We start from the raw sequence: 25,184 nt of genomic DNA on the forward strand, positions 1-25,184 counted from the left end.
GCCAAAATTAACGATTTCTGGGCAGTAATTTTAGGTTCAGAAAAAATTTTTACTTAAAGGACATTTTACGCAAAGGCATGGTGCAAAAAAAAATCGAAAAAATCTTGTTAGAAATGGCAGAAAACTGTTTATAAAATTTTGTAATCAACAATCTCTATCAGTGTGACATCGTTCACATGAAACCATAGTTATATTACTCGTCCATGAACCGACCTGACCGACTAACGCCAACAATACAACACCGAGGTTACTATGGCTTTGAATACTAGAAATTTAAATTATTGGAGGAACAGTGCAGCAATGTTGCCATTTTCCTAATTTTCTTTTGGTCCTCCTGCAAAAATAGAGAATCTGCAATTTTTTCAACATTTTTTTTTGTATTCTGGGGGACCACCCAATTACCTCCTTTCAAGATTAGTGTGCCACTTGTAAGTACATATATGTGTTGTTATTTATTTATTTATTTATTTATTTATTTATTTATTAATTTATTTACTTATTTTTTATTTTCATCGCTTTGGAAAATATGAGATTAATTTGCAACAAACTAACAAACAATAAAAATCTTGGATCAAAAAAAATACTTAGCCTTACTACCTTACTATTTTTGCATCTCGAAAATTGAAATGTATCTTATACAGAGTGTCCCAGAACTCGCGCCCCAGAGAGCAAGGGAGGGTGCCGACAACAATACAGATGGTAAATTTAAAAACAAAAATTGACTAAGTTTAATAGTATTCGAGAACTGATAAAAAGTTAACAACCAATCCCGAAAGCTTATTCGAGAAGTGGAGTAAATGGCCATCCCAATTTCCTAGGCAACGAGAGTCTAATGTTTAACTGACCAATGGATTGGCTACAGATTTTTTGTCTTATCTCGGTTATTTTTTGAGTTAAAAAAATATGGTTTCAAAATTTTGGATCAGAATTGTTGCCTCCATAAGCCCTTTCTCTCAGGGGCGCGAGTTCAGGGACACCTGTATTTGAGTTGGAATTTATAGTTGATAAATCAATAAAGATCAAAGCTAACATTTGGAAAAAGCATAGCGATTACTGAATTACTATTTAGGTACATATTTTTGAAATCCAAAGGATAGATTTTGAGATCCAATAGATAACTCAAAATTTGACGTCTCAAAACAAGAGTGCATCTCAATTATACGAAAGATAAAATATTTTCTTTCAGAAATTTTTATTTTAAAAGTATTAAATATTTGTAAACACTGATTGCAAATAACATTAGCAAACCAGAATTTTACTTCTTAGAAATGTGCCAATCCGAAGGAGTTAACTAGGTAATTTAAAAAAAAAAGAGGGGAGCTTTGTTTATCTTTATAAGAAGGGTAAGAAGTCGAATAATGGAAGCTGCCATAATTTTAGAAGGGTTTGAAAAGTCGTTAAAGCAGCACAATTTAAGATATATGTAAAAGAATAATTGGCGATAGCGACAGCAGTGTTTTAAAAAAAAAATAGAATACGGAAGCTGTATGGTCCGGCATATTTTATAGAAAAAATTGAATGTCGGAATCATATTTTGCGTAATTATTGCAATAAGATTAGGGAAATTGCCAAAACACCGCGGACGGTCACAAATTTACGAAATTTTTTGAAGTTTCGAACCTCTGTGGTTTGCGCAATTAAGGTTGAACTATCCATATTTGAAGATAGGGCGTTTCAATGTAAAAGTTCGTACAAAATTACACGAAAACGAAAAGAGCTATTGAGGTGCGGTTTTTTGTGTTTGAAAGAGCACAAAAAATTGTAGTGACGCTACCCTATGAGATTTAGATCTTGGTTTTTTAAATATTTTTTTTTGATTTTAGAAAATTATATTTTTCTTTATTAAAATTTGACTTAGTAACAACGCTACACATTTTCAAAACAAACCGATTGGCGCAAGAAAAAAGTCAATTTATTAATTAGGACGGCTGTAGTTTTGGCTAAACTTTTGAAATTTTAACGATTTTGGAATGGTGTCTGTCCTTTTCTTTCGCCTCAGACAAAGACGACCCTCAGTGTAAAACCCTCAATAAAGGTTATTGCTACGTAATTATTTTCTTTTGTGTGGCGATTTGTTGATTTACAGCATAATTATGGTCAACTAACTTTATCAATGAATGCAGTTCGATTTCCGGGCGAAGGCGGGTGCATTATCAAATTAAAAATCAAGAAAATCATCGCCACTCTTGATCCATTCTTGATGCCAAATTTGGTAACAAAAGTGGTCAAAACTATAATTCTACCTTTTTGGGTATTAAAAGGATTTAATTTTGAGGAAAAGAAGATCAAATTTTTAAATGACTTGCGGAAAACACCGGAAAAAGTTTTAAATATTTCATTGACCACAACTAAGCGAGAACAAAGACTGACGGCTAGTAATTTTGGTAGAATTTGTAAACTGCGACCAAGTACAAGTAGAGCGAAAGTGGCAGCAGGAATAATAGAAATCAAATTTTCGCGTAACAAATACACGTTTTGTGGCATTGAAAACGAACCCAAAGCTTTGGCTTGCGCGTATAAGTTATTAGGAGAAAAGAAGAAAGGATGTTGTCCAGAACAACTAAAAAATCTGAACCTGGACATTCACTGTGAAGATTCACCCCCACCTTAACCAAAATTTCTCCCGGGTGGACTCTTCATATGTCAGAACAATTCATTTTTGACAGCCTCACCAGATGGGCTGATAGGCGACAATAGGCTCGAAAATTTGACACCGCAGGAAACAATTGTTGCAAAAAAATAAAATTTTGTTTGATCACTGGAGCAAACACGATTTCACTAAACAAAAACCGTCAGTATTTTTATCAAGTCCAAAGACAATTGCTAGTTACGAGAAGAAGATACTGTTTTTTCATAGTTTGGACTCCAAAGGGGTGTTTATAGGATGAAGAATTTTGTGATGTAATGTTAATCAAACTAAAAGACTGTCATGTATGTTACCCGAAATGGTAAAGAAATGCCTTTAGTGGGCTTTTCACATATTTTTTGTTTTTTCTTTTTGTTTTTATGTTTGAGTAAACATTTCATGTTTTTTTCTGTATATTTTTATTTTTTTCTTTGTATTTTGTTTTGTTTTAGTAGATTTTTTTTGGTTTTGTAGTTTTTTTTGTGTTTTTTGTTTTTTTTTATTATATTATTTGTTTATATAAGTTTTATTACTATTTCAAATTCCTTTTGATCATACACCTGAAACTAATTTTGCTTATTATGTAAGCAAAACTTATTTATAAAAAAACAACATTTGTTTTAAAAAATGTGTTCCTTTTTTGTTTGTGAAATATTTGTGCAAAGAACTTTCAAGCTAATTCTGCATTTCTTCTCGGTTAGATTTATGGTTTATTTACTATTTTATGATCTGACCCTCGATTTGACCATACCCCAAACTTTACCTACTCAGAAGTGAGACGAGTGAGACCGATGCATAGTTGCTTCGAAACTGAAATTTACCGTTAGGATTTTAGCAGTTCAACCTTAAATTTAGAAAAAATGAAGATTGTCCACTGCAAGAGAAGATAGCTAATTTGAAGAAAGATATTTTGAATGGCCCACAACACATTTTTAGCAATCACGAAAATTGTGCGGAGTACTTTTGTAAGAAAAGTGGCCAATTAAATGAAATTCAAATTTTATCATTTCAAAACTCCATTTTGTACAAAACGTTTATGCAGTCAGTGAATAGAGTTGCAAATTTATTATTTTTTTAATTGAGTGTATTTTATTTGATAATTAGAATTTTCGTTCGTTGGTAATTGGGCGAGCTTTAGCCTGGCAAGAAAATTTAGTAATAATAATCTTGATAAGAATGAAATTAAAATGTTATGGGATTCATGATCTTCAGCTCTCGGTAGTGAGTAGGTATCTGGTTGGGGTTCCAATGGTCAATCCCGACTCGGTCGAGCCGTAGTCCTCGAACCGTCATTAGGATTAGAGACCCCTGCTGTGAGGGGTTGTAAATCATTTGTATTTTGAAGTGTTGGTTGCCGACTTTTAGAAAATTGGGGACCATTTTTACATTACATTTTATTTTTTTCTAAAATAACTATTCATAATTGAAAAAAATCAAGGAGTTTCCCGGGTGTAGAATACAATTCTCTATCTATCAAGTCGTAGTTCAAGCTAAAATTCCTAAAACTGTGCCCGTAAAACGACATGGCGTTTTTTCAGTTTTTATTTTTTTTAAATAAATCTATAAAGAATTTTTGAAAATCACAGAGTTTCCCGTGTACATTTCGATATTGTCTACACGTACAAAAAAAATCAAAACTCCAACTCTTAATTTGCGGCCGTAAAAAGTAATGGCGTTTTGCGCTATTTCCTATGCACTTCGGCCGAGGTAGGACATAGCCTTAACAAACGGTTTTGAAACCTGTATTGTGGGTTTTTAAGAACAACGGTTTCTTTATAGAGATATCGACCGAGATGTGCATGAAATTCTTAAAAGTTGCCAATAAATTACCTCAGATCGGTGCTAAATAACATATTCTTTATACTGCAAATATACCTGTCTAAAATAATTTTATGGTCCGTGTAATCCTGAGAAATTACCATCTTCCGAAATTTTAAACGGCCTTGACTTAATTATTTGTTGCTGTACGTTTGAATTTATAATCTGCGCAAAATCATGCTCCAAAAATAAGCGAAAATTTTTGCAACGAAATCAAATTTTCCACTTTTGGACCATCTAAGATTGAATTCTTAGCTAACAAATTCAGAAAAAATTATGGCATAAACAGTTTTTTTCCATCTGTTCTAGTTTCCCAGAGATTGAACACCGATACTTTCGGACCTCTCTGGTGACCCAAAAATTCAAACCGCTATAACTCTATTATTTGTTGACGTACGCGAAAAAATGATTAGTTTTCGATTTAGCGTGAAGTTTTGCGTTAAATGAGCGCAAATAACTTGAGTTTGCTTCACGAATAAATGAGACAATGATCAAAATCTTTTTTCAAGAGGTCTTATTGGGGTAATTTTCAATGTTTTTTTTTCGAAGCGAAAACATCGATTAATATCTTCGAATTGTACATTAATCGAAACAGCAGCTTAAAATCTATTAAGTGACGAAATCTCAAAACGGTAGGTCAAACAGTTTACGAGTGGCAACCAAAAAACAAAAAATTAACAAATTTTCATCGATTGAGTCGAAGCGCAAGAAAAACAATAGCGCAAATCGTTCCTTTTTATCTGTTGTATGTAGTTTCGACGATATCAAACATTAAAAGCCTTAACTCGGATACGTGTTGCCGCACGTAGATTTTGAGCTCGGATTTGGAATTTGCGCAAAATTCTGCGTCAAATGAGCCCTAATAGCGCAAGTTTGTTACAAAAATAAGCAAAATGTCGAACTCCGAAATTTCGAGTAGGAAATTTGAAATGTCACAATTTTATTCGATTTTTTATGTAATGCCTCAATAATATTGAATCTTAAGAATGGTATTTGAACTAAGAACCTTTTAAAGTATTATCCACATTTAATCGAAGAAAAAATAAAATTCAAATTCCTGTTATTTACCAATGTTCAGCAATTCGCGGAAAACCCAATACACGATTTGGAGAATGCATTCGATAGCGTGCCAAAGAAATTGGTTTGGTTTATCATGAAAAAACGAGGAATACATGAGAAATTATGTAGAGCTATCGAAATCTTATACGTTAACACCAGAAATTACAGAAGATAGGAAAATTCCCTGTCTGAAGAATTTATAACAAGAGTTGGGTTGCGGCAAGAAAAAGTTTTAAGTCTTATGCGTTTAACTCTGGTAATACACAACGTAACTAAAAGAAATAAAAGGAAGAATATAAACGCTAAATGTGGAATACCAAAATATCTAAAAGGTTAGATCTCTGACAGCGCATTTGCCAATGATATTGTTATTTTTGCATAAATTAGAGCAAACTCCTAAATAATCTAGACGTTTGGAAGACAGTACTAGAAAAGAGAAACTTAAAGATTAACAAACAAAAAGACAAAATGATGACAAATGGAAAAGATCCAAAAACCATTTGTATCAAAATTAATGGTAACAGAATAGAACAAACAGAGTCTATAAAATACTTGGGAGAAAATATACAAGAAAGAGAAACTAATGAAAAAGAAATAAACGACAGAATTGAGACTGCCCTAAAAGTGTACCATACGACAAAGAACACGTTCATCCACAAGAAGTCAGCACGAAAACAAAAATGACGTTGGATCTTAAATTTGCAATTGAGTAGCAAGTTGCAAACAGCTGAAATAAAATACCAACGAGCAATAAAGGGTATAACGAAAAGAGACAAAATCAGAAATGAAACAGTCTAAGAAGAACAAGAGATGCAACAATTAACCCATTACCGCCTAGTGTTCTATATATAGGACAGCCAGTTTACCATTTTTTTTAAGTACTTTAGAATTGTTTTTTTTGTAAGTTTTAATTTTACCATAAACTACTGCTTTTTGACTTTCTATTAACATTTTTTTTCAAGCAAATGGTTGTTTCAGTTTTTAGCAAAAAAAATTGAAAAATCTCGGTTTTCAGTGCATTTGTCACTTCACCGTCTTTAATTTTTTTGCTGTAAAATATTAAACTGAATATATAATTTGACTTATGGATTGTTACATAATTTACTACCTACTTCTCGGTCACATAACCGAATAAATGATTATTTTCTACTAACCATAAAGACATTGGAACTTTATACTTCATTATATGTAAGGTTCATTCTTAACAAAGTCCCTTATTTTGTACATATTTTCTGCTTTTTATATTGTAATAATAGGTCGTAAATTATGCTGTCCTATATATAGGACACTGGGCGGATTCGTTAAGTTTAGAGAAGTATGTCTGCGCATATTTTTCTTGTCGAATTTTTGCATATTGCTTTACCAATGCAAACAATTTTATTCTAAACTATAAAGGGGATGATAGTCTTCATAGGGGAGGGGGGATGACGATATAATATACTTGGAAACCTAGAAATTGACATACATGGTTAAGATTTGGAGATAAAAATAAAGCAAAAATTAACTCTGGTCGATCAAAAAAATTCCAAATGTCTAATGTAACTCGAAAGTTTAAAATTTATTAAACTTAAATTTTTATTAAACCATAATGTGTTGAAAAGAAGTACTTATGATCACCGATTTGATGAAATGAGCAGGTTTTCAATCTCAATTTTTTCCAAATAAGCCTTTAAGGCTCCCAATCACTCTCAATCATGTATTAAAAAAATTCTTACCATTTATGATAGGGATTGAACAATACGACTGGTTACCAGATAAATATTCCATTCAAATTAGAAAATGAAAAGTAGTCCAGGGTGGTTATCACAATAATGATAACAATCATCTATACACGAATTTTATATAATCTGTCCCAGATAATTTTCGTCGCTTTTGATTTTCGAAGAATTGTTGCGAAACTATGAAGTTCAGACTCTAGGGGTTGCATCTAACATAAGGGGTGAGGGGAAAATTTATGAAAAAAAAATCCTTTTTGTTATAAATATAATATACAACCCAGCATAGAAGGTTTATATAGGACAATTTAGAAAAAATAGAAGACAAACATTTTTTTTAATTATTATGTAGGATCACTCAGGTATCTAAATTAAACCTCACATATAAAATTTATAAAAAAAAAAATCTGGTAGCGGGCGTTCATGGGTTAAAGAAGAACATCGAAAAAAAAACAGCTGGCTTGGTGCGCATGGACAAAACACAAGTTAAGAGGGTTTGGGAAACAAGAGCAGAAAAAGCGGAAACTAGTGGAAGACCAAAGAAAAAATAGAATGATGGTGTGGTACAAATCTTCACGAACAGGCAAACGAGCTGCAGCAAGCCAAAGCAACTGGCTAAAAACAAGAAAAAATGATTTTTATGATATAAAATAGTACATTATTACACGTATTTCATAAGGCGAGTATTGTATTGGTCAAATAGAATGAGTGCTACAAGTCGTTTTATGAAATAAGTGTAATATACTATTTTTTCTACTTTGCATTGTAAATAATTTTAAAAATTGCATTTGAAAGAAATTATTTTTGATTAGGGATTTTTGACAAGTTAGGTTGGTGACAAAAGAGGTAATGACATTTATCTAACAAAATTTCAAATCAAATAGTTACTGACGTTTTCTGTTTAATTTTGCAAAATTAGGTATTACAACGTTTGTTTTTCTTTTGATTCATTATTCCTAAATTCACATTTTCGTGATCATGATGATGATCATCATTGAGATTATGATTCAAAAAAAATTACTGTTTTGCGTGCTATAATAAAAACAATTGTTGAAACGCGTTTGCGTTTCACAATGAAAGTATTGTTAACGCAAAGTAGAAAAGAGAATTAACATGTAGGAGTAGAATTTTACACAGAAATGTATACATATAGCTTTTGCGGAACTAATTCCTGGTGTGCGGCACTTGGCTCAATACAGAAATTGTCGAATATATCCATTTTAGAACCTAAAATCGGTTTTGTAAGAACGATTTTCTTAATTTAAATACCTACCGCAATGCCTAAATCATAATTGATTGTCATTGAATTAGAAAATGTGAGTTGAAGAGTATTCTGGGAATTCATCATAAACATATAAAATTTCTTTTTATTAACAAATAATCGAGTTGTGTCCAATTAAAGATTCGAATAGAGACTTTTCAATTTAAATGTTTAATGCTCAATATCTTCGAAATTAAGACAGAGCGAACGATGCGGTTTCTACCATGTTTTTCTCGCATTTTTTTAGCTTAGAATCCAGTTCAAAATTTTCAAAAATTAGAAGTCGTTTTTTCGAAAAAAAAATTCTGATTCAAACGATAAAAAATGTTGATTTTTGATTTTTCGATTTCCCCTCGTATACTACTTTAACTACCATTCTAAGATTTATCCAGTTGATAGATTTTAAGCTTCTCTTTCGATTGATGTATAACTCAAAAGTATTAAACGTTATTTTCGTACCAACCACGTTTGTTAAAAAATGATTTCGAGAAGACCCTCTAAAAACGTCATTCAGATGATATCTCGCGTATGTTTGGAGCAAATTGAAATCATTGGTGCTTAATTTACGCAGAATTTCACGCAGATTCTAAATTCGTGCCGAAAATCCACGTACGGTAACAAATAACCGAGTTGTGTCCAATTAAAGTTGCAGATAGAGACGTTACAGTTTCGAAAACAGAGCGAAAAATGCGTGAGAAAGATGTTGGCTTATTTTAAGCAGAACTTTACGCTAATTCCAAGACTAAGACGCGGTTACTTAACGAAAGTGAGCTTTCTTATTAAGAAGACGCTTAGAACGTGGTCGAAGCAAAGAGGGTCAAATCGGAAAGAAATGCTGGCGGATTTGGAGTGTAAGGTATTCTTTAAAGAAACTGGAATTAGATTAAATTTCTCATTTAATACATTTTGTAGATTTTTGAAGACACCTAATTGTTTTTTAAAATATAAAATTATTTTGACTATAATGTTCAAAACGATAGTGCAATAAGTGCAAAGAAGCTAAAAAGTAATAATGTAAAAGATAAGACTATAGCTAATCTGGAACTAGTTTCTGGTTTTTGGCACTTGACTCAACACAGAAATCATCGAATATATCCAATTCAGAATCTAAAAACCCCCTTCGTAAGTACGATTTGTTAATTTAAATACCCACCGCAACGCCCAGATTATAATTGATTGTCATAGAACCAGAAAATTTCAGTTGAAGAGTATTCTGGGCATTCATCACAAACATGTAATAATTCTTTTTATTTTCTGCACTCCAGTCGTACCAATTTGTCGTTGTCAGCAGTGAACACAACTCGTTCGACTGTAGAAACCACCAAAATAAAGAAGCTAAAGAGATCAAAATCTTACGACATTTTCCATCATCTGCCCTGACAATATAATGTGAATAAAATTCAATATTGCTGTTAGGACTATACAGAAGATTCTTACGTATTCTTTTGACAACGAATCTGGATACTTTTGGAAAATATTAAAAAGTTAGATACAAAAAAAGTACTTACAGTGTAGCAAAATATTAAGATACAGATCCCAAAAATGACTGCGGTGATGCTGAATAGAACAATCATGGGGTTCAATTTTCGCAAGACTTTTAAAACCGTACTAAAAAGTCATTAAAAAAGAAAAAGAACTATGAAGTTACAACACATACCAATGAAGATAGATGTGTCTCTGAATGGCAGTTCGCAGTTTTCGATCCACAGCTTCTTGGTACTCTTTCTGATAAAACAACGTTTTGTCACCTTTAAGCCCATCATCAATCCTTCTCAAAAAATCATGTAGTAAATAAAATTCAAATCGAAAACGTCCCGCCACGTAGCAGGTCATGTAAAATAGACTCGGTGCCATTACAGCAATCGGAATACAGCCTAATCTAAAAATCAAAAACAAAATTTTCTTTCCTTTTGGAAAAAACGTCTCCATGATGGCTAAAGGATAAAATATACCGCTGTCACCGTCCATAGGATTCATGAACATAATTGCCCCAAATAAAGCCAAAGCTGTATTTACTACAGCAAAAATATTCAAATGAAGGGCTTCAAGACGAATTTTTCTTTTCGTGGCTACACTGGCCATGCTCATATCCCAAAATTCAAGCTTATTAACGGCGTCTTTGTATACTTTTAGAAACAGTCGAAATGGTACTAAGCATCTAAGAAAATATATGTACAGAATTAAACTCTGTTGGTACTTACAAATAGAAAACCGCCGAAAGATGGAAAATACTTGATAAAGTACCAAAGATCAAACTTTTGCAAAAAGAGGACACTTTGAAAAAGCGACAATAATGCTATAGTCAACGACGTGACTACTATTAACATCTTCATAGCAGTGTTTTGGAAAAAATCGAGATAAAGAAAACGAAGAACCCAAAGCGGATCATCTGGAAAAAACTTTGCTAATTACGAACTCGACGTGACATCCATTTAGCAAGAGTAGGAAACAAGATTTTTTCTAAACTCGCAGCAAAATGCAAAATTTGAAGAAAAATAATTTACTTAACAGAATTTCCCCACTGTTTAGGAGTTTTCATGTAGATTCAACGATTGGAATTTGAGAACTCGGCACGAATAGGCCTGAAATCTAACGAAACAATGCGATTGTGTCTAAAAAACGTCATTTTCAAGTTAAAATGACAATTGAAATAACAACTTTGTAAAGCGAGTGTAGAAAAAAATGTTTTGATCAAAGCAGAATTCGTAAAACGATACCTTTTTTGTTAAATGTTTCTGCAGTTTGTGTTGCGATGTGTTTGAGGCGTTTCATTCTGGGGAACGATAAAAACTGTTGCCTTCAGTATTACTAGAAAGTTTCATTTGTTCTTCGAACATAATAACAAGGTTATGAATAAAATAGCATAATTATCTGTTCAATAGGTCGTCTATTTGTTCCTACAATGCTTTAAGGATCAAATTGGGTTCAATTATAGTCAAATATTAACTAGTGGAAACAAGTTTCTAGTTTTTTTATTTTCTGTGCCACTTTAGAGACATTCTGAAGGCTTTGGTTCTTCACAGTCAAATTAGAAAGTTTTGCAATTTCAAAATATTGAAGCGCGTCTTGAAAAGTCTATAAGTAAAAAAAATAAACTGACTACTGCACTTGACGTCGCGTTTTTCTGTGCAATCATGTACTAGTAAATTGGAAGTCGAAGCTAGGTAATACAAACGCTTTTAGAACGGACAGTGTAGCAAAAAAATTATGATACTGATGCCAAAAATAACGTCAGCCATGCTGACAATCATGGGGTTCAGTTTCCCGAAGACCTCTATGGCAGGGCTAAAAAAACATTAAAACAAACTATAAAATTACAACACATACGAATATAGATAGATGTGTCTCTGAACGGCAGTTCGTAGTTTTCAGCTAACAGCTTTCTGATAAAACAACGTTTCGTCATCGTTAAATCCATCATCAATCCCTCTTGTAAAATCAAGTAATAAATAAAATTCTACTCGTAAACGTCCCGTCATATAGCAAGTCATATAAAACAGAGCCAAGTTTATTAATTGCGTCATGGTAACACTGTTAGAAACATTGGGATTGTCGAAATTGTTCCATGAGTCTAATAGATATGAAAAAAAAAATAATTTCTGTTGATTTTTACATAAAGAAAACAAAGAAAAGTACTAAAAATCAAACTTTTGCAAGAAGAGAACGCTTTCAAAAAGGGACAACAACGCTATGAATAAGGACATGATTCCTATTAACATTTTCATGGCGGTGTTTTGGAAAAAATCGAAATAAAGCAGACACAGAACCCAAAGAGGATCATCTGAAAAAAAAATTGTTAATTACAAACTAGCAAATCGCAGCAAAATGCAAAATTTGTCGATAAATACTTCGTTTCACAGAACTTCCGCACTGTTTTGGAGTTTTTACGCTGATTTAACCGTTGAAATTTGGAAAATCGGCGCGAATATGTGTGAGATCTAACAAATGTCGTACAAAACGATTGCGATTGTGTATAAAAAACTTCATAAAGCGATTATAGACAAAAATTGTTTTAATCAAAGTAGAATTCGTACTAGGATACCTTTTTTGTTAAATTTTCTTGCAGTTCGTGTTGTGTTTGAGGGAATTGTTAACTTCAGAATTACCAAAAATTTTCTTTTGATCTTCTGACTTAATGATAGCAAGTCTTTTAATATAATAGCATAAATGCCTGTTTAATTATTCATGGTTCATTAATAACGAGTTAAAACAACTTTTTATACATGATGCAAATGAATAAAGAAGAGTAAACTGAGGCATACTGAATCTTGCACTTGACGTCGCGTCTTTCTGTGCAAACTTACGTATTTGGTAGATTGGAAGGCGGGGCATGGGCAGTTCAAACACTTTCTGGGGTAAAACAGAATACGCAAAAGTCTATAAAGAACTCTATTTTCTGTAAAAGTTAATATTAGAGAAGTCTATTTTTTTGCATTTTTGAATTATTTGTAGTTTATAGGTACATGTTTTGGAGTATCGGGTTTTCTTTAAATTTTTCAATTTTTTTATTTGAAGCTCGTCTTAGGATTTTTGGCTTTAATACTTTTTTCAATTTTTTTTAAACGTTTCAAAACATAAATAAATTAAAAAACTTGTTCTAGACACACTTAATAAGAATGCAATCTTATCTTATCGCATCGTACTCGTACTTAACCGCGCCATCTCAGCTGCATCGATATTTTGTAATAATAAAAATGATAAAGTTGACATAAAAACAATAGAAAATGAAATTAGCAGAATAGCAGGTCATGTAAAAGATTGCGTATCGCGAACAAGTTTTTCAAACTCAGAGTAAAAAATTTTACAATTTTGAAATATTGGTGTGCCACTGTTAAAAGCTAGTAAGAATAAATTGAATTCTACTGAATCTTGCAATTGACGTCGCGTCTCTCTGTGCAAACTTGTACTGGTCGATTGGAAGGGCTTAGATAGTCCGAACGGCTTTCTGGTCAGAACGAACAGCGCAAAAGTCGAAATAAAATTTTCTATTATATCATTGGAACGTAATTCATAAAGCGTTTCAACAAACAATAGAAAAAAAAAATTTTTTTTGTGTGATGGAACATAACGGATGATCTAAAATTTAAATTACTTTCAAAAGTACAATCCAATCATCTGTGCTTCGTTTTTCTATCCACTGATTTTAACGGAAGTATGTAAGTACTTAAATTTTTCTAAGATTCAAACATTGTATTACTATTGATTAAAAAAATGCACTTAGACCGTCTTAAGCTTGCAATCTTATCTTAGTTTATCTCGTACCCTGCCGTCTCATTACACCTAAACTTGGCAACAGTCTTTTCCTACCTAAAAATGACGTCTGTTCATGAATACAACAAAGACAAAAACTTAAAAAAAGAAGACGTTGAAGCTCTCTTAGTTTGGGCAAAAAAACAACCACATTTACCTGAAATCAACGGTAAGAATCACCTCAATTCAAGAAAATCTAATGTCTTTCAACACTCTTAGAGCTCCAAGCAATCATCTTTCTTCAAAGTTGCTACTACCGCAACGAAGCTGCGAAGAACGCAATCGACACTTTCTTCACAATGAAGAGTTTACATCCTGACTTGTTCAAAGAACGAAATCCTTCGTTATCCATGAAGAGGACCATTGATACAAGGTAGCGTACCATAATCTAAGATTGTATCTTCATTTTTGCACCAGTTTAGCTACAATTCTTCCAAAAAAGACCCCTGAGGGCTACACGATTATTTTTATCAAACTAATGGATAACAACCCCGAGAATTTTGATTTTGTGGGTCACCTTAAATACTTGGACATGATCTGCATGTTGGAACTCCATCAAAATGGTACTTCTCCAGGGCACCTTATCGTAGCTGACTTAAAAGAGAGTCTTTTTGGACACTTTGCGAAAATAACAATGGCAGGACCTACCGTGCTGAAAAATTTTATCTTTTATTTAGAAGAAGCGATGCCCATCAGACTGAAAGGAATCCATTTGCTCAACATGGTACCGTTCATGGATAAACTCTTGGCGTTGATAAGACCGTTCATGAAAATGGAGCTTCTAGATATGGTACTATTTCTTGATGCCACTTAATGCCAATTTTGCTTTTTTTTTTGTAGTTACATTTACACAACGGTTTTGGCGAGGTGGAAAAATTTGTGCCCTTAGAGTGTCTGCCGGAAGATTATGGTGGTTATGTGCCGAAGGTTTCCATTTTACATGGTAATTTAAGGAAGAAATTTAAGGAATAATTATATTTTTGCGGTTTTAGAGGAAGTAAAGAAGCGGCTACTTAGCAATAGTGAATTTTTTGATTGGGAAGACGCTCAGAATGTGGACGAAACAAAGAGAGCAAAAACGGGGAGAAACGATGCGGGGTTTGGAACCGACGGTACCTTCAAAAAGTTGGAAATAGATTAAATGTATTTTTTTTATTGTCTTGAGGATGTACAAAATTGACAACGCCTTAACTAAAATTTACTTCTAATATTTGATTTATCTGATAAAAATCCACCTGGGGTAGGTAAAATGGGGTGGAAAAAAGTGGTGGCAAATATCAGTTTAAACATATTACGCACTCACAATCCCTTTTGCTTTTTGCCTTCAAGCTTTTCAAATAATAAGCAAAATCTTCACTTTTATCTGCCACTTCTTCCAACTTTCCGTTTATACAACACCCACAAGAAACTAGAAGATCAACAATCTGAAAGTTCAATTTTGTCGCTGCAAGAACCAACGCGCAATTTCCATTTCTATCAACCTGGTCAATTTTTGCCCCTTTTTCGACCAATTTTTTTACCATGACAAAATGATCCAATTGCACGCTTTTAGTCAATGGAGTAAACCCATCAGAATCACAAATTTCCAAATTGGTCTCCAAACCCAAAACAAAGTCAACACCGTCAACATTCTTGTGGTTAATGCAGTCGAAAAGAAAGGAAGAGTAGTCATCGGAAGTTATCGAAGTAGACATCAAAAACTTTGAGATTTCTTTTTCTTTGAGTCGGACCGCTAGAGTTAAGTCGTTGAGATTGGTAGCGGCACCGTGCTCCACCAGTTTCTTTAGGATCTCCAGATGACTCTCTTGAATTGCTGTGGTTACCGGAAGGTTACCATCATCGTCTTCTCGGTTAGGATCAGCTCCGTTCTCTAGAAGACAACCAACAATATCTAGATCTCCCATGGTCACACTTTGTACCAGAGAGAAGTTAATGTGAGCTCCGTGCTTGATCAGTTCTTTGACGATGTCGAGGTTACCAGAGGAGATGGCCCTCGTCAACAAACTCCCATTCTTGAACTCAAAGTTCACGTCAACTGTGCTCTTCAGGAAGAGTTGCACGATTTTGAAGCTCCCAACTTCGATGGCGCTGCATAGAGCACTCGGAATGGAAAACTTCGCCCCGTGGGCTAGCAGCCACTTCACCATTTCAAAGTCGCGTTTTTCCACAGCGAAGATAAGAGCAGTCTTTCCGTCGTACGTCTTATTAATATTCATTCCGTTCTGTAGAAGAAACTCTAGAGCTTTGACATTGTTGGCTTCAATGAGGTTTGAAGCAACTCTTTCGTCGTTCACTTCAGCACCTCGATCGACTAGTGTTTTTATTATTTCGAGATTTTTATCTTTATCTCTGGAGCGGTCTTCATGGTAGTAGCTTCCAGAGACATACCCTTCGTCTCTAAGTTGGTACTCTTCCATCATTTTATGAGTGGCGTGTTCTAATGGGGTCATCGTACAGTACTTCTGGTGGACGTCAGCTTTGTGTTGAAGCAACGTCGTGACGATCTGAGGGCGATTGTACTCTGTCGCCCACCCTAGGAGTGTCATTGAAACTTCTTTATAGTCGAGATTTCTTCTGATATACGTGTTCGGGTCGATACCATTGCGGAGACAGAAGAAGACATCTGATAGTTTCCCGAATCGAATGGCGGAGAAGATCTTGTCTTCCTGAAGAAACAATATTGTGGACAAAGTTCAAAGATTAACAGATTTCTTGAGGAGGCAATTTCTACTTACCATTTCGTTTTGACTTTGATCAAAATCATGTGAATTTTTATGTAATCGTTAAATTAGTTTTATTACCGCTATTGTCTTCTTTATCTTTGTTTATCTCAAAGAATTTAGATAAGACAAGGGTTATGGTAATGTTTCTTGTTTTCATTTTTACTATGAAACAGATAAATTTAATGAAGGTTGCACGACGCGACTACAGTTTGTGAGACAAATCGTTCAAAATGTGGTAACAAAATATACTATTTTCGTTTTTTGACCGCCACTCGTAAATTATTTGACCAAATCTGAGATTTAAACAGTTAATAGATTTTTAGCTGCTCTTTTAATTAATGTAGAACTCATGGGTATTAAATGTCACTTTTACACTGATAAAATTTGTTAAAAAAAAATACTAGAAAAAAACCCTCTGAAAACTTAATTTGCTTAATATCTTGCTTATGTACAGTTATTGGGACTCATTTTACGCAGAATTTTTCGCAGATTCCAAATTTGTGCTAAAAATCTATGTACTACGACAAATAACTCGTGCCCGGTTAAAATTTCGGACTTTTTAATTTCGAAATGTTTAAGATCAATATTTCCGAAACTAAGATAGAGGAAAAGATACGGTTTTTACCTTCTTTTTCTCGGGCTTTTTTCACTTTAGAAATTGGTCTGAAAAATCTCAAATTTGATTGTCGATTTTTTTGTAAAAAAAATCTTCACCTAAAAACAATGGTAACAAATCCGAAAAAAGATTTTATAACGTAATTGGCATAGTTGCAAGTTAAATACAAGGTGTTTATAAATGTTTTTAGCATCAAGGGTGGCTCTGGAATTCCTGTCGTGCACTACTTTGCCGCTTTGTTGTCATAGTGAATATAAATATCTTGAAAATTATGTACAGTATGTCCCCGGATTGAGTTCACAAGAGGAAAAAAAACGTTATTATCTTTAATTAAAACTTTAATATTATCAAGTTGTGTTCTTAAAATCGAAAAAAACAGAACATAACGAAGAACTTTTTTATTTTTAATTTTGCAAAAAATGTCAAAGGAATGAAATTTGTTCCTTAACTCAAACCAATTTCCACTATTTGATTGACCCATTAACCTGTTTTAGCACATAGTTCAATTCTAACCCGTGATTCTTTAAGACTGTTTCGAATTTTCTCAATTACTGTTAAGGACGCAACTGCATTTCTTATCCAGTTTTTTAATACTTACACATTAACGCACTATTTGAGATTGTGAATCCACAGCCTGCTGTTATTTAAATATTGTTATTTAATTACAAAATTTTATAAAGAAAAATAATGAAAACATTAATTTTAAGAGTACAAACTAATAATGTTATCTGTTTTGAAATAAGCAAAAAATGTTATTTCTTTGTCATTTTTTTGTAAAATGGAAAATAAACTTTTTTTCCCTTTTGTGAACTCAATACATACTGTATAGTGTTACTTATGTCAACGGCCTTTCAGTCATGGTTTTGTGTCAAAATTTTTGATTTTTAGGTTTCAAATTAGAACTACAGGGTGTTAGGTAACGTTACCGCCATAGAAAAAGGGGTGATGGAGGCAGCCGTAAAAAGTAATGTTTTGAAGTTTTTTTCGGGTTTTCTTGAACCGTTTAAGAGCTGGAAGGCTTTGAATGTGACCAATCAGGGAACAATTTGCATATGTAACCTTAAATTTGAATCAGAGTTCCTGAAGAAAATTTTTTGTTTGATGTCAAATTGACAGTTCTTATTTTTTATCAGTGGCGTACTTGTTTTATTTTTGTGGACATCACAAATCAAGTTTGTCAAAACAAAAATGTGTTGGGTACAATAAAGGAAACATTGTTGCGTCGTTTACAATTATGTGTTCAACAAGAGGGTAGCCATTTTGAACATCTATTGTTGTGTTGCTTTATTGTCAGTTTTTTGAATAAAATTGGGTTATTGTTTTTTTCTTTTATTGACGCTACTGATTTAAAACTTCAAATGTGACGGGAAAGTGACAAATTATTCGTTTGGTCCGAAAGCTGCTTGGATTTCTGAAAAATTGAAAAATTATTTGAAGCCATTCTATTGGTCAACTTTAAAACCTTGTAGCTTTTTAACTAAAACGAAAAAAATAAAATTAATTGCGGATTCCGAGACGGTTTGCCTTCCTTAATTACCCATTAGTCTATGGCCGTAACGTTACCTAACACCCTGTAGAATAGTTTTCTTCTCAAAACTTACTTTGCTCATAGAGCATAATTCATCAAAATTGAGGTTAACTACAAATGTCAGTTGAAAAATCTAAACTCACACTTTTAATGAGCGGCAAATTTCTTTGACATTTCATAGCCACCCTTGATGCTAGAAACATTTATAAACACCTTGTACAACAAGTGTGAGTTATAAGTGTTATTTTGTTATACATATAACGTTTACATTTTCATTGTCATTTTAATTTCGAAATGACATTCTTTTGGAACCAAGTGATCAAAAGAGTGCGTAAAAGTATGTCTCAAAACAATCGTTTTGTATCTCCATTTATAAATAATATATCGACTTTTATTAATTTTTACTTATATTCATGCAGATTTTTCAAGTTATAACCGTTGAATCTGCGTAGAAACTCAAAACAGTGCGGAAATTCTGTCCAGTGAGGTGTTAAATTTAAAATAATTGTCAGAACTGTCATTTTAAATTGTCTTTTAATTTTGCAATTGTAGAAAAATAGAAAAATAGACGAGTTATGCAAACTACCATTTCGCACAAATAGCTATTATCTATGATCAATAATTATGCAAATAATGCTATGCTTAAAGCACAAATTTTAAACATTTGATTTGATATGATTTCTCATCTTTTTTAAAATTGGAAATTGAGAATAATCGTAGATAAAATGTCGTAAAGTCACATTTAAAAATCCTCAGAATGGCGTTTTTGGTTTTTAAAACATTCGCAAATTTGAATGTTATAAAAAATGATTTTCTATACTTGCATCTTAATTAACTACTTACGTAATGCATTCATACATATTTACTTCGATTCGCGAAAACTTAAAATGTAAGAAACAACAAAAAACTGGGATCGAAAGGCAGAACGATTTCCATCGGGCCGCTGTGGGTTGACAATTGAAAAATTGCAAACAGCACAAATCGTATTAACCTGTACAGTGTAAAATTTCCAATTTTCAAAATTTTTCTTTCAAAAATAAAAGCCCTACTACAAAAAAGTCGTGACACGTGTCTAATAAAATTCAAAGCAGATTGCATGAAAAATATCACACGATTTTAAGTTTTCAATGTCAGGCCTTTCTCTTGTAAGATAGAGTAAAAGATGTGATTTTTCACTATTAATTTTTTCGTGGTTTTTTACTTAAGAATCCGGTTTAGAGAAAAAATTTTGTAAAAAAAAAACTCCAACTCAAACGATAAAAAATTTTGATTTTGTCTCAAAAAAGTTTATTAAAAATTTTCTCAAAATGATCTCTTGAACAGTTTTTAATCAGTGTCTTGTTTATTTGTAAAGCAAACGCTGAATTCAAAACTGTCTTAATTTTTACTGTACGTCACCAAAGTATACGCGATTAAAAGTTTAGGTAGTCATTACAAGGTTATTTCTGATTTTTGTAATATTTCGACAAAACTGTTCTCTATAATAAAAGTACTAATATTTTTATCAAACTATTTTTAATGTTTAGTTTGCTTTGTGTCATAATCTTTGTTTTACGAAACTGTGTAAAGAATGCAGTCCGTTAAAAAAGTTTATGATATCAACTGTTGCTATCAAAAACCTGCTTAACTGATTAATTTAGATAACATTGTTTCCAGTATTGTTGCTACACTAAATCAAACAATGTTGTAGGAGTCCCAAGTTGACTAATATGGAAGTCGACAAAGAAGAAATTATACAGCCGAAAGAACAAATTAATCAATTAGAAGGTCAAACAAAAGTAAGTTTTCATTGTTTTTATTTCATAGTTAGTTATTCTCTCAGTATCACTTTAATAACAATATGTTATAATAGGATGGAAATAGAACTGCACAACCAACGACTCCCCGGCCATTCAAACATCAAAGGAAAGAGAATAAGAATGAGCCACTCACATCTTCCAAAATGACTACAGAGAATCCAAAACTCCAGCTCAAACGGAAAAAGAAATCTCCGACTTTAAAAGTGAGTTTTCCAATAATCATAGTTAATAGATTTTCTATTTATTTCTATTTATTTTATCGTATTAACGAAAGTAATCACTGGTTTCTTTCCAGGAGATTCAATTAAAGAAAGAAATGCAAGAACTAAAACAACAGTTGCATGCTATGAAATCGACCGACAAATCATCAGGCAATCAGGTAAATGTGCAATTTCGTTCTAATTGAAATGGGGAATTTCAAGTTGGTATGCTAAAAGTTTGTTATAATCCATTCTTAAAACATAAAAATCAAGTTACATTTGGTTTCTGTAAAATCAGAGTGTACTTTTCAATTATCAATTCATAGAACTGTACTTTGAAGTTTGTTGTCAATGTCAGTTCATTTTGTTTAATTGTATGGCGGTTTTTAGTCCTCTAATCACTTATAATAACTTGTAGTAACGCTCTAGCGTGGCCCAAATCCGCGCATATTTCTAAGGAAAAAAAATCAAATATACCGCCACATTCTGTTGCCAACCCTAGCTCAATTATATCTCTAGGCGACAGCCATACTTCATTACGTTTTGCGCGTCCAAACGGCAAGTGTGTTTGACACCGTTTTCAGGTATTAATTCGGTTTTTTTTGTAGCTTTAGAAGCACAAATAGGCAAACATAAACAGTACAGAGTTTTCTCAGATTCAGAGGACGAGCATGTTGCCCGTAGGAATTTTGCAAACTGCTCGAAAACCGGGAATTGAGGTAGGAAGAACGGAGCTATCCAGAACGTCTACATCGTGGAATTTAAGGGGTTCGCGTGGCTTGTCCCAGTCACATACGGGTAAAGCTCTTGCAAAGGTTGCAGAGTACAAACCCCAAAAACCGCACACTATCCACGTGGTGAACCTCTAAACCTCAGTTTCTCGATTGGAAATAAAACTGTCGAGTCGCTGGGGCCGGAAATCCTGAACATTCTTGGAGAGGACCAGCTTTAAGAATCCCAACTACATCAATCTTCAGTAAAACGCTGGTCCTATGGTCCTAGGAAGACATTTATGTCCAAAATAACCACTTAAGCAAATTGATCAGTCGTCAAAGCCCCAGAAGTTGGTTCAGAACTTCCTGTTGTCATCTGCGAACAACTTATTGCTGTCATCCGTCAACAAAATACGCCAGAATTTGGTCTTTGCAGGTTTCCATAACCAGTTGTAAAAGGTAATCGTTTTTCAGGGAAACCATGAGTACCATGAACCATGTAGACTCATGTCGTTTACTAACTGACCTCTGTCAAAATTACTTATTGATTCTTCAAAATCTATAGGACGGGTTGTAGCAGTCCTCACCATCAAACCAAGTTTTTGGTTCAGGTCTTGGAGAACTTATCAAAGTGGCCAAGGCTATGAAGTTAGCACGCCAAACGTTCAAAATGTCTCTCAACCAAGGTTTCCAACTAGGTTTGTTCAAAGAAAAGGGGGGGGGGGGGGGGGGGGAAATAAGCGAAACTAAGGAAACAGCCATCCGCATTCCTAAACTGGAGAGACTCGTCGTATCAAATGAGAGAGTCGCGATACAAAGAGCTGTGCTCAAGGCGGAAATATACCCTAAGTATATTCGTTGCAGGTGCCCTACAGCACTCTCCATAAATGGAAACAAATTACCAAGGTCATTCTCCAATGGACTAAGAGTTAAAAATTCCCTTTCTCAAAACTCCATAACAATCTAACTTTTCAATCACCAGCCTCTCCAACAAAACACATAGTAGTTTGCAAAACCCTTGACGATTTAATTCGCAAGAGGGCAATGTGATTATGAAATTTCACCCCAAACTACTAGTTCCAAGTAGAAAAGCCCGGCGGCAGCAATCGGTTTATACTGAACCCTGGAGAACTAAGTAACATTGTTGATTCTATTTATTTCAAAATGGAGGACTATCGTACAGAATTAAGTCCATAAAACGGAATAATTTTATGCCAAAATTGACCTATTTTGTTGGTTCCGTTCGTAGTAGTAGTATCATTATGATTTTGGTTTCTGGATATCGTTTATGAATTTTGCTGGCTGTTTTTTGGGCTTATCTCAGCTCCACGAGTCTTTTTACTAAAATAATGAAACTTTTTGCAACTTGGCTTGAAATCAAAGGCAGCCTCTGTATCATCTATACAGGATATACTTGGAGCACAACCAACTCCGCTGCGCTTCATATAGCCGTCCCTGATTCTGTTAACCTAAAAAAAATTTTAAGGTCACTAGATAGAAAATTTGTCTTTTGTAAGGTAGCGCTATTGGTTACAAAGAGACAGACAACAATATCTTCTGTCTCTTTAACATTTTAAACACGAATGACGTTGATATTTTTTGTTGTTTGTGTAGCAACCTGTTTTATGATCTGTCAGTAGGATTGTCAAAAAACAATTTTAGAACTTTGTTCACATTTGTGCACTTTCTAAATGAAAAAACATTAATTTTTTGGTTTACCAAAATAATTTGACATTATGTCGATGCCTTGAGTATTAAAATAACAGAGGAACCACGCTTATGGGAATTTTGTAACCGCCAGTATGTGGTCATCGCCGACTCCATCTTATACCAAGCCTGTTCAATAGCTTCCGAGATCTATTCCCGCGAAGTAGGCCATGAGTACGTGAAGCGTGCGTACGCTAGCGCCACTCTCGACAATTTCTTGAAACACAGTTCTGGCATTTTTTGATTTTTAATTATATATTTCTGATTAGTAGCCGTTTCCGCGAAGAGAATGATCTGTTTTCTTTATGGAAGTTCGGAGAAATCGCTTTCCTTGCATTCCAGATGCCGTAATTTTTGATGAATTTACCCGACATACCTAACCTATCATCACTTCAACTTTCAAAGTGACGGAAATGTCACCAAAATGAAAGAATTATCACCAGAATTTGATACGTTTTTTCGTCGTTGGGGTCGCTGGCGTATGTACGGCGATGACCTTGAGGGAACTTTTTGCAAAGGGGAGAAATCAAAATTGAACAGGCTTGGTATAAGATGAAGTCGGCGATGATGTGGTAAGGAAGTGGTGCCACCTTTCTTTAAGAGTTCCACACTACCATCAAAATTACAGTTCCTTGCTACGAACGAAGTTTCTTTACAGGTTGGTGATAGTGGTAATATGATATCATGTTGGGTTGAGATAGGTTCAGGTCAGATAAACAGTTTGGATTGAATTTCGTAGAATATATCGTTTCAACAAACGAATATTCGCAAGAAGTAAAACAATTTCGGAATACGTAGGTTTTTATTTTTCAAACTATGAAGTACCTACAAGAAAATACAAATTGCGCTATACAGACATAATATAATTTACCTAATTAATAAATTGACAATTGACAATTGAGAAGTTCCCATAAAAGTGAAAATGTCAAAAAAAAGAATATATTCTATTCAAACATATAATAATAAACATAACATATAATAATAAACATATTATTAGCTATTAGTTAAGATATAGCACATAAAAGTCTTTTTAAAAAATTGCTGTTATGTATGCGAAAGAGTTTTCAGTTTTCGTTTGCTCTGTTTGACATTTTTTACATTTACGTTCAGCAGTTTATTAACATTAAATAATTTAGTTCTAATTAAATTGTCGATTAAATATTGTCTATGCGTTGAACAACCTTCGTATAGCAATAACCATTGCGCTACTTTTTGATGATCATAAATAACAGATAATATGGTATTTTTGATGGAAGAAAGGTGAGGTCTTTCAAAGAAAGTCCCTTGAAATATTTTTAAGCAAGTAAAGACTATTTCAAAAGTTTCATCTTTTGGTCTTTTCAAATATTCAATGTGAGGTCTCTCAGAATAATCGCGTTTTAATGTTAAAATTTCAATTGGAACAATGTCTTCACCATCATCTCGTAGTAACGAACTTTTACAATTGGTACATTTGAATTTTTTGATTGTCTTGCAACAAACGTAACCTGTAAAATAATTTACCGAGTTAGTTTCTAATGTAGGATTGGTCAAAATTGTTTCACTGACGGTTACTTCAACAGGAGGCATTAAAGGAGATGTGGATGACATCTCGGAGAAAGTCTCTTTAGTAGGAGTACTTAAATTTTGATTTTCCATTTTTAATAAATCATTATCAATTGAGGTAGAAATGTAGTGATCTTCATCTATTTCGCAATTTGATAACTCGGTCGATTTTTCTAACGCAGCAGATATAATGCCTTGCAATGCTTATTTAAAATGTCTAACAGACGGATTAGGATCGTAACCTCTTCTTTGACGAATTTGGGAAAAAAGATTTTCTATCGGATCTTGATTTAATCGATTCGTTAACAAATACGGAAAATTTTCTTTATTATCTCTCCACAAATTTAAAATGGCATTAATTGTTTGCACAAGACCATTGAAACAAAAGGGTTTATATTTTTGGACTGCCCAAGATTTTATCCATTCCACGGAGTCTAATAAATTCTTTTCGATTTGAGGATTATCATCGGAGATGGCACATTTATTGGGATTTTTGTGATATTTTAATTTAGAATTAAGGTTGTCAAATAGATTGTTAATTTTTAATAAAAACTCTGCTGTGTTATTACATGTCGAAGAATTAATTTCTTTTGTTTCAATGCATGTGGACATTGCAGCGTAAAA

At 33.3% G+C, this 25,184-nt stretch overlaps 2 protein-coding genes across 2 annotated transcripts; one reads left to right on the forward strand and one right to left on the reverse strand.

Annotated features, from left to right (window-relative positions):
- The first annotated feature begins 13,548 nt into the window (after positions 1–13,548).
- Positions 13,549–14,937, forward strand: LOC148176771 (alpha-tocopherol transfer protein-like). The gene is made up of 6 exons (XM_088032159.1): positions 13,549–13,635; positions 13,730–13,898; positions 13,949–14,102; positions 14,147–14,519; positions 14,570–14,672; positions 14,722–14,937. Exons 2-6 carry the CDS (start codon positions 13,793–13,795, stop codon positions 14,868–14,870), a joined length of 885 nt encoding a protein of 294 aa, XP_087888285.1. The 5' UTR covers positions 13,549–13,635; positions 13,730–13,792; the 3' UTR covers positions 14,871–14,937.
- A 69-nt stretch (positions 14,938–15,006) lies between these two features.
- Positions 15,007–18,678, reverse strand: LOC148176772 (transient receptor potential cation channel subfamily A member 1-like). The gene is made up of 2 exons (XM_088032810.1): positions 18,670–18,678; positions 15,007–16,395 (listed from the first exon to the last, which is right to left on the reverse strand). The coding sequence occupies exons 1-2, from the start codon at positions 18,676–18,678 to the stop codon at positions 15,007–15,009; spliced, it is 1,398 nt and encodes a 465-aa protein (XP_087888936.1).
- Positions 18,679–25,184: the final 6,506 nt, after the last annotated feature.

This window comes from Gnatocerus cornutus, chromosome 3, assembly GCF_029298725.1.
Source record: "Gnatocerus cornutus isolate USDA-ARS CGAHR chromosome 3, icGnaCorn1.1, whole genome shotgun sequence".
Lineage (NCBI taxonomy): Eukaryota > Metazoa > Arthropoda > Insecta > Coleoptera > Tenebrionidae > Gnatocerus > Gnatocerus cornutus.

Excerpts from the sequence above, each read along its gene's own strand:
- LOC148176771 (XM_088032159.1), top strand. The coding sequence starts at position 13,793 with ATGACGTCTGTTCATGAATACAACAAAGACAAAAACTTAAAAAAAGAA. Across the intron at positions 14,103-14,146 it reads AAGAGGACCATTGATACAAG|TTTAGCTACAATTCTTCCAA; the intron begins GTAGCGTACCAT and ends TTTTTGCACCAG. Across the intron at positions 14,520-14,569 it reads AAATGGAGCTTCTAGATATG|TTACATTTACACAACGGTTT; the intron begins GTACTATTTCTT and ends TTTTTTTTGTAG.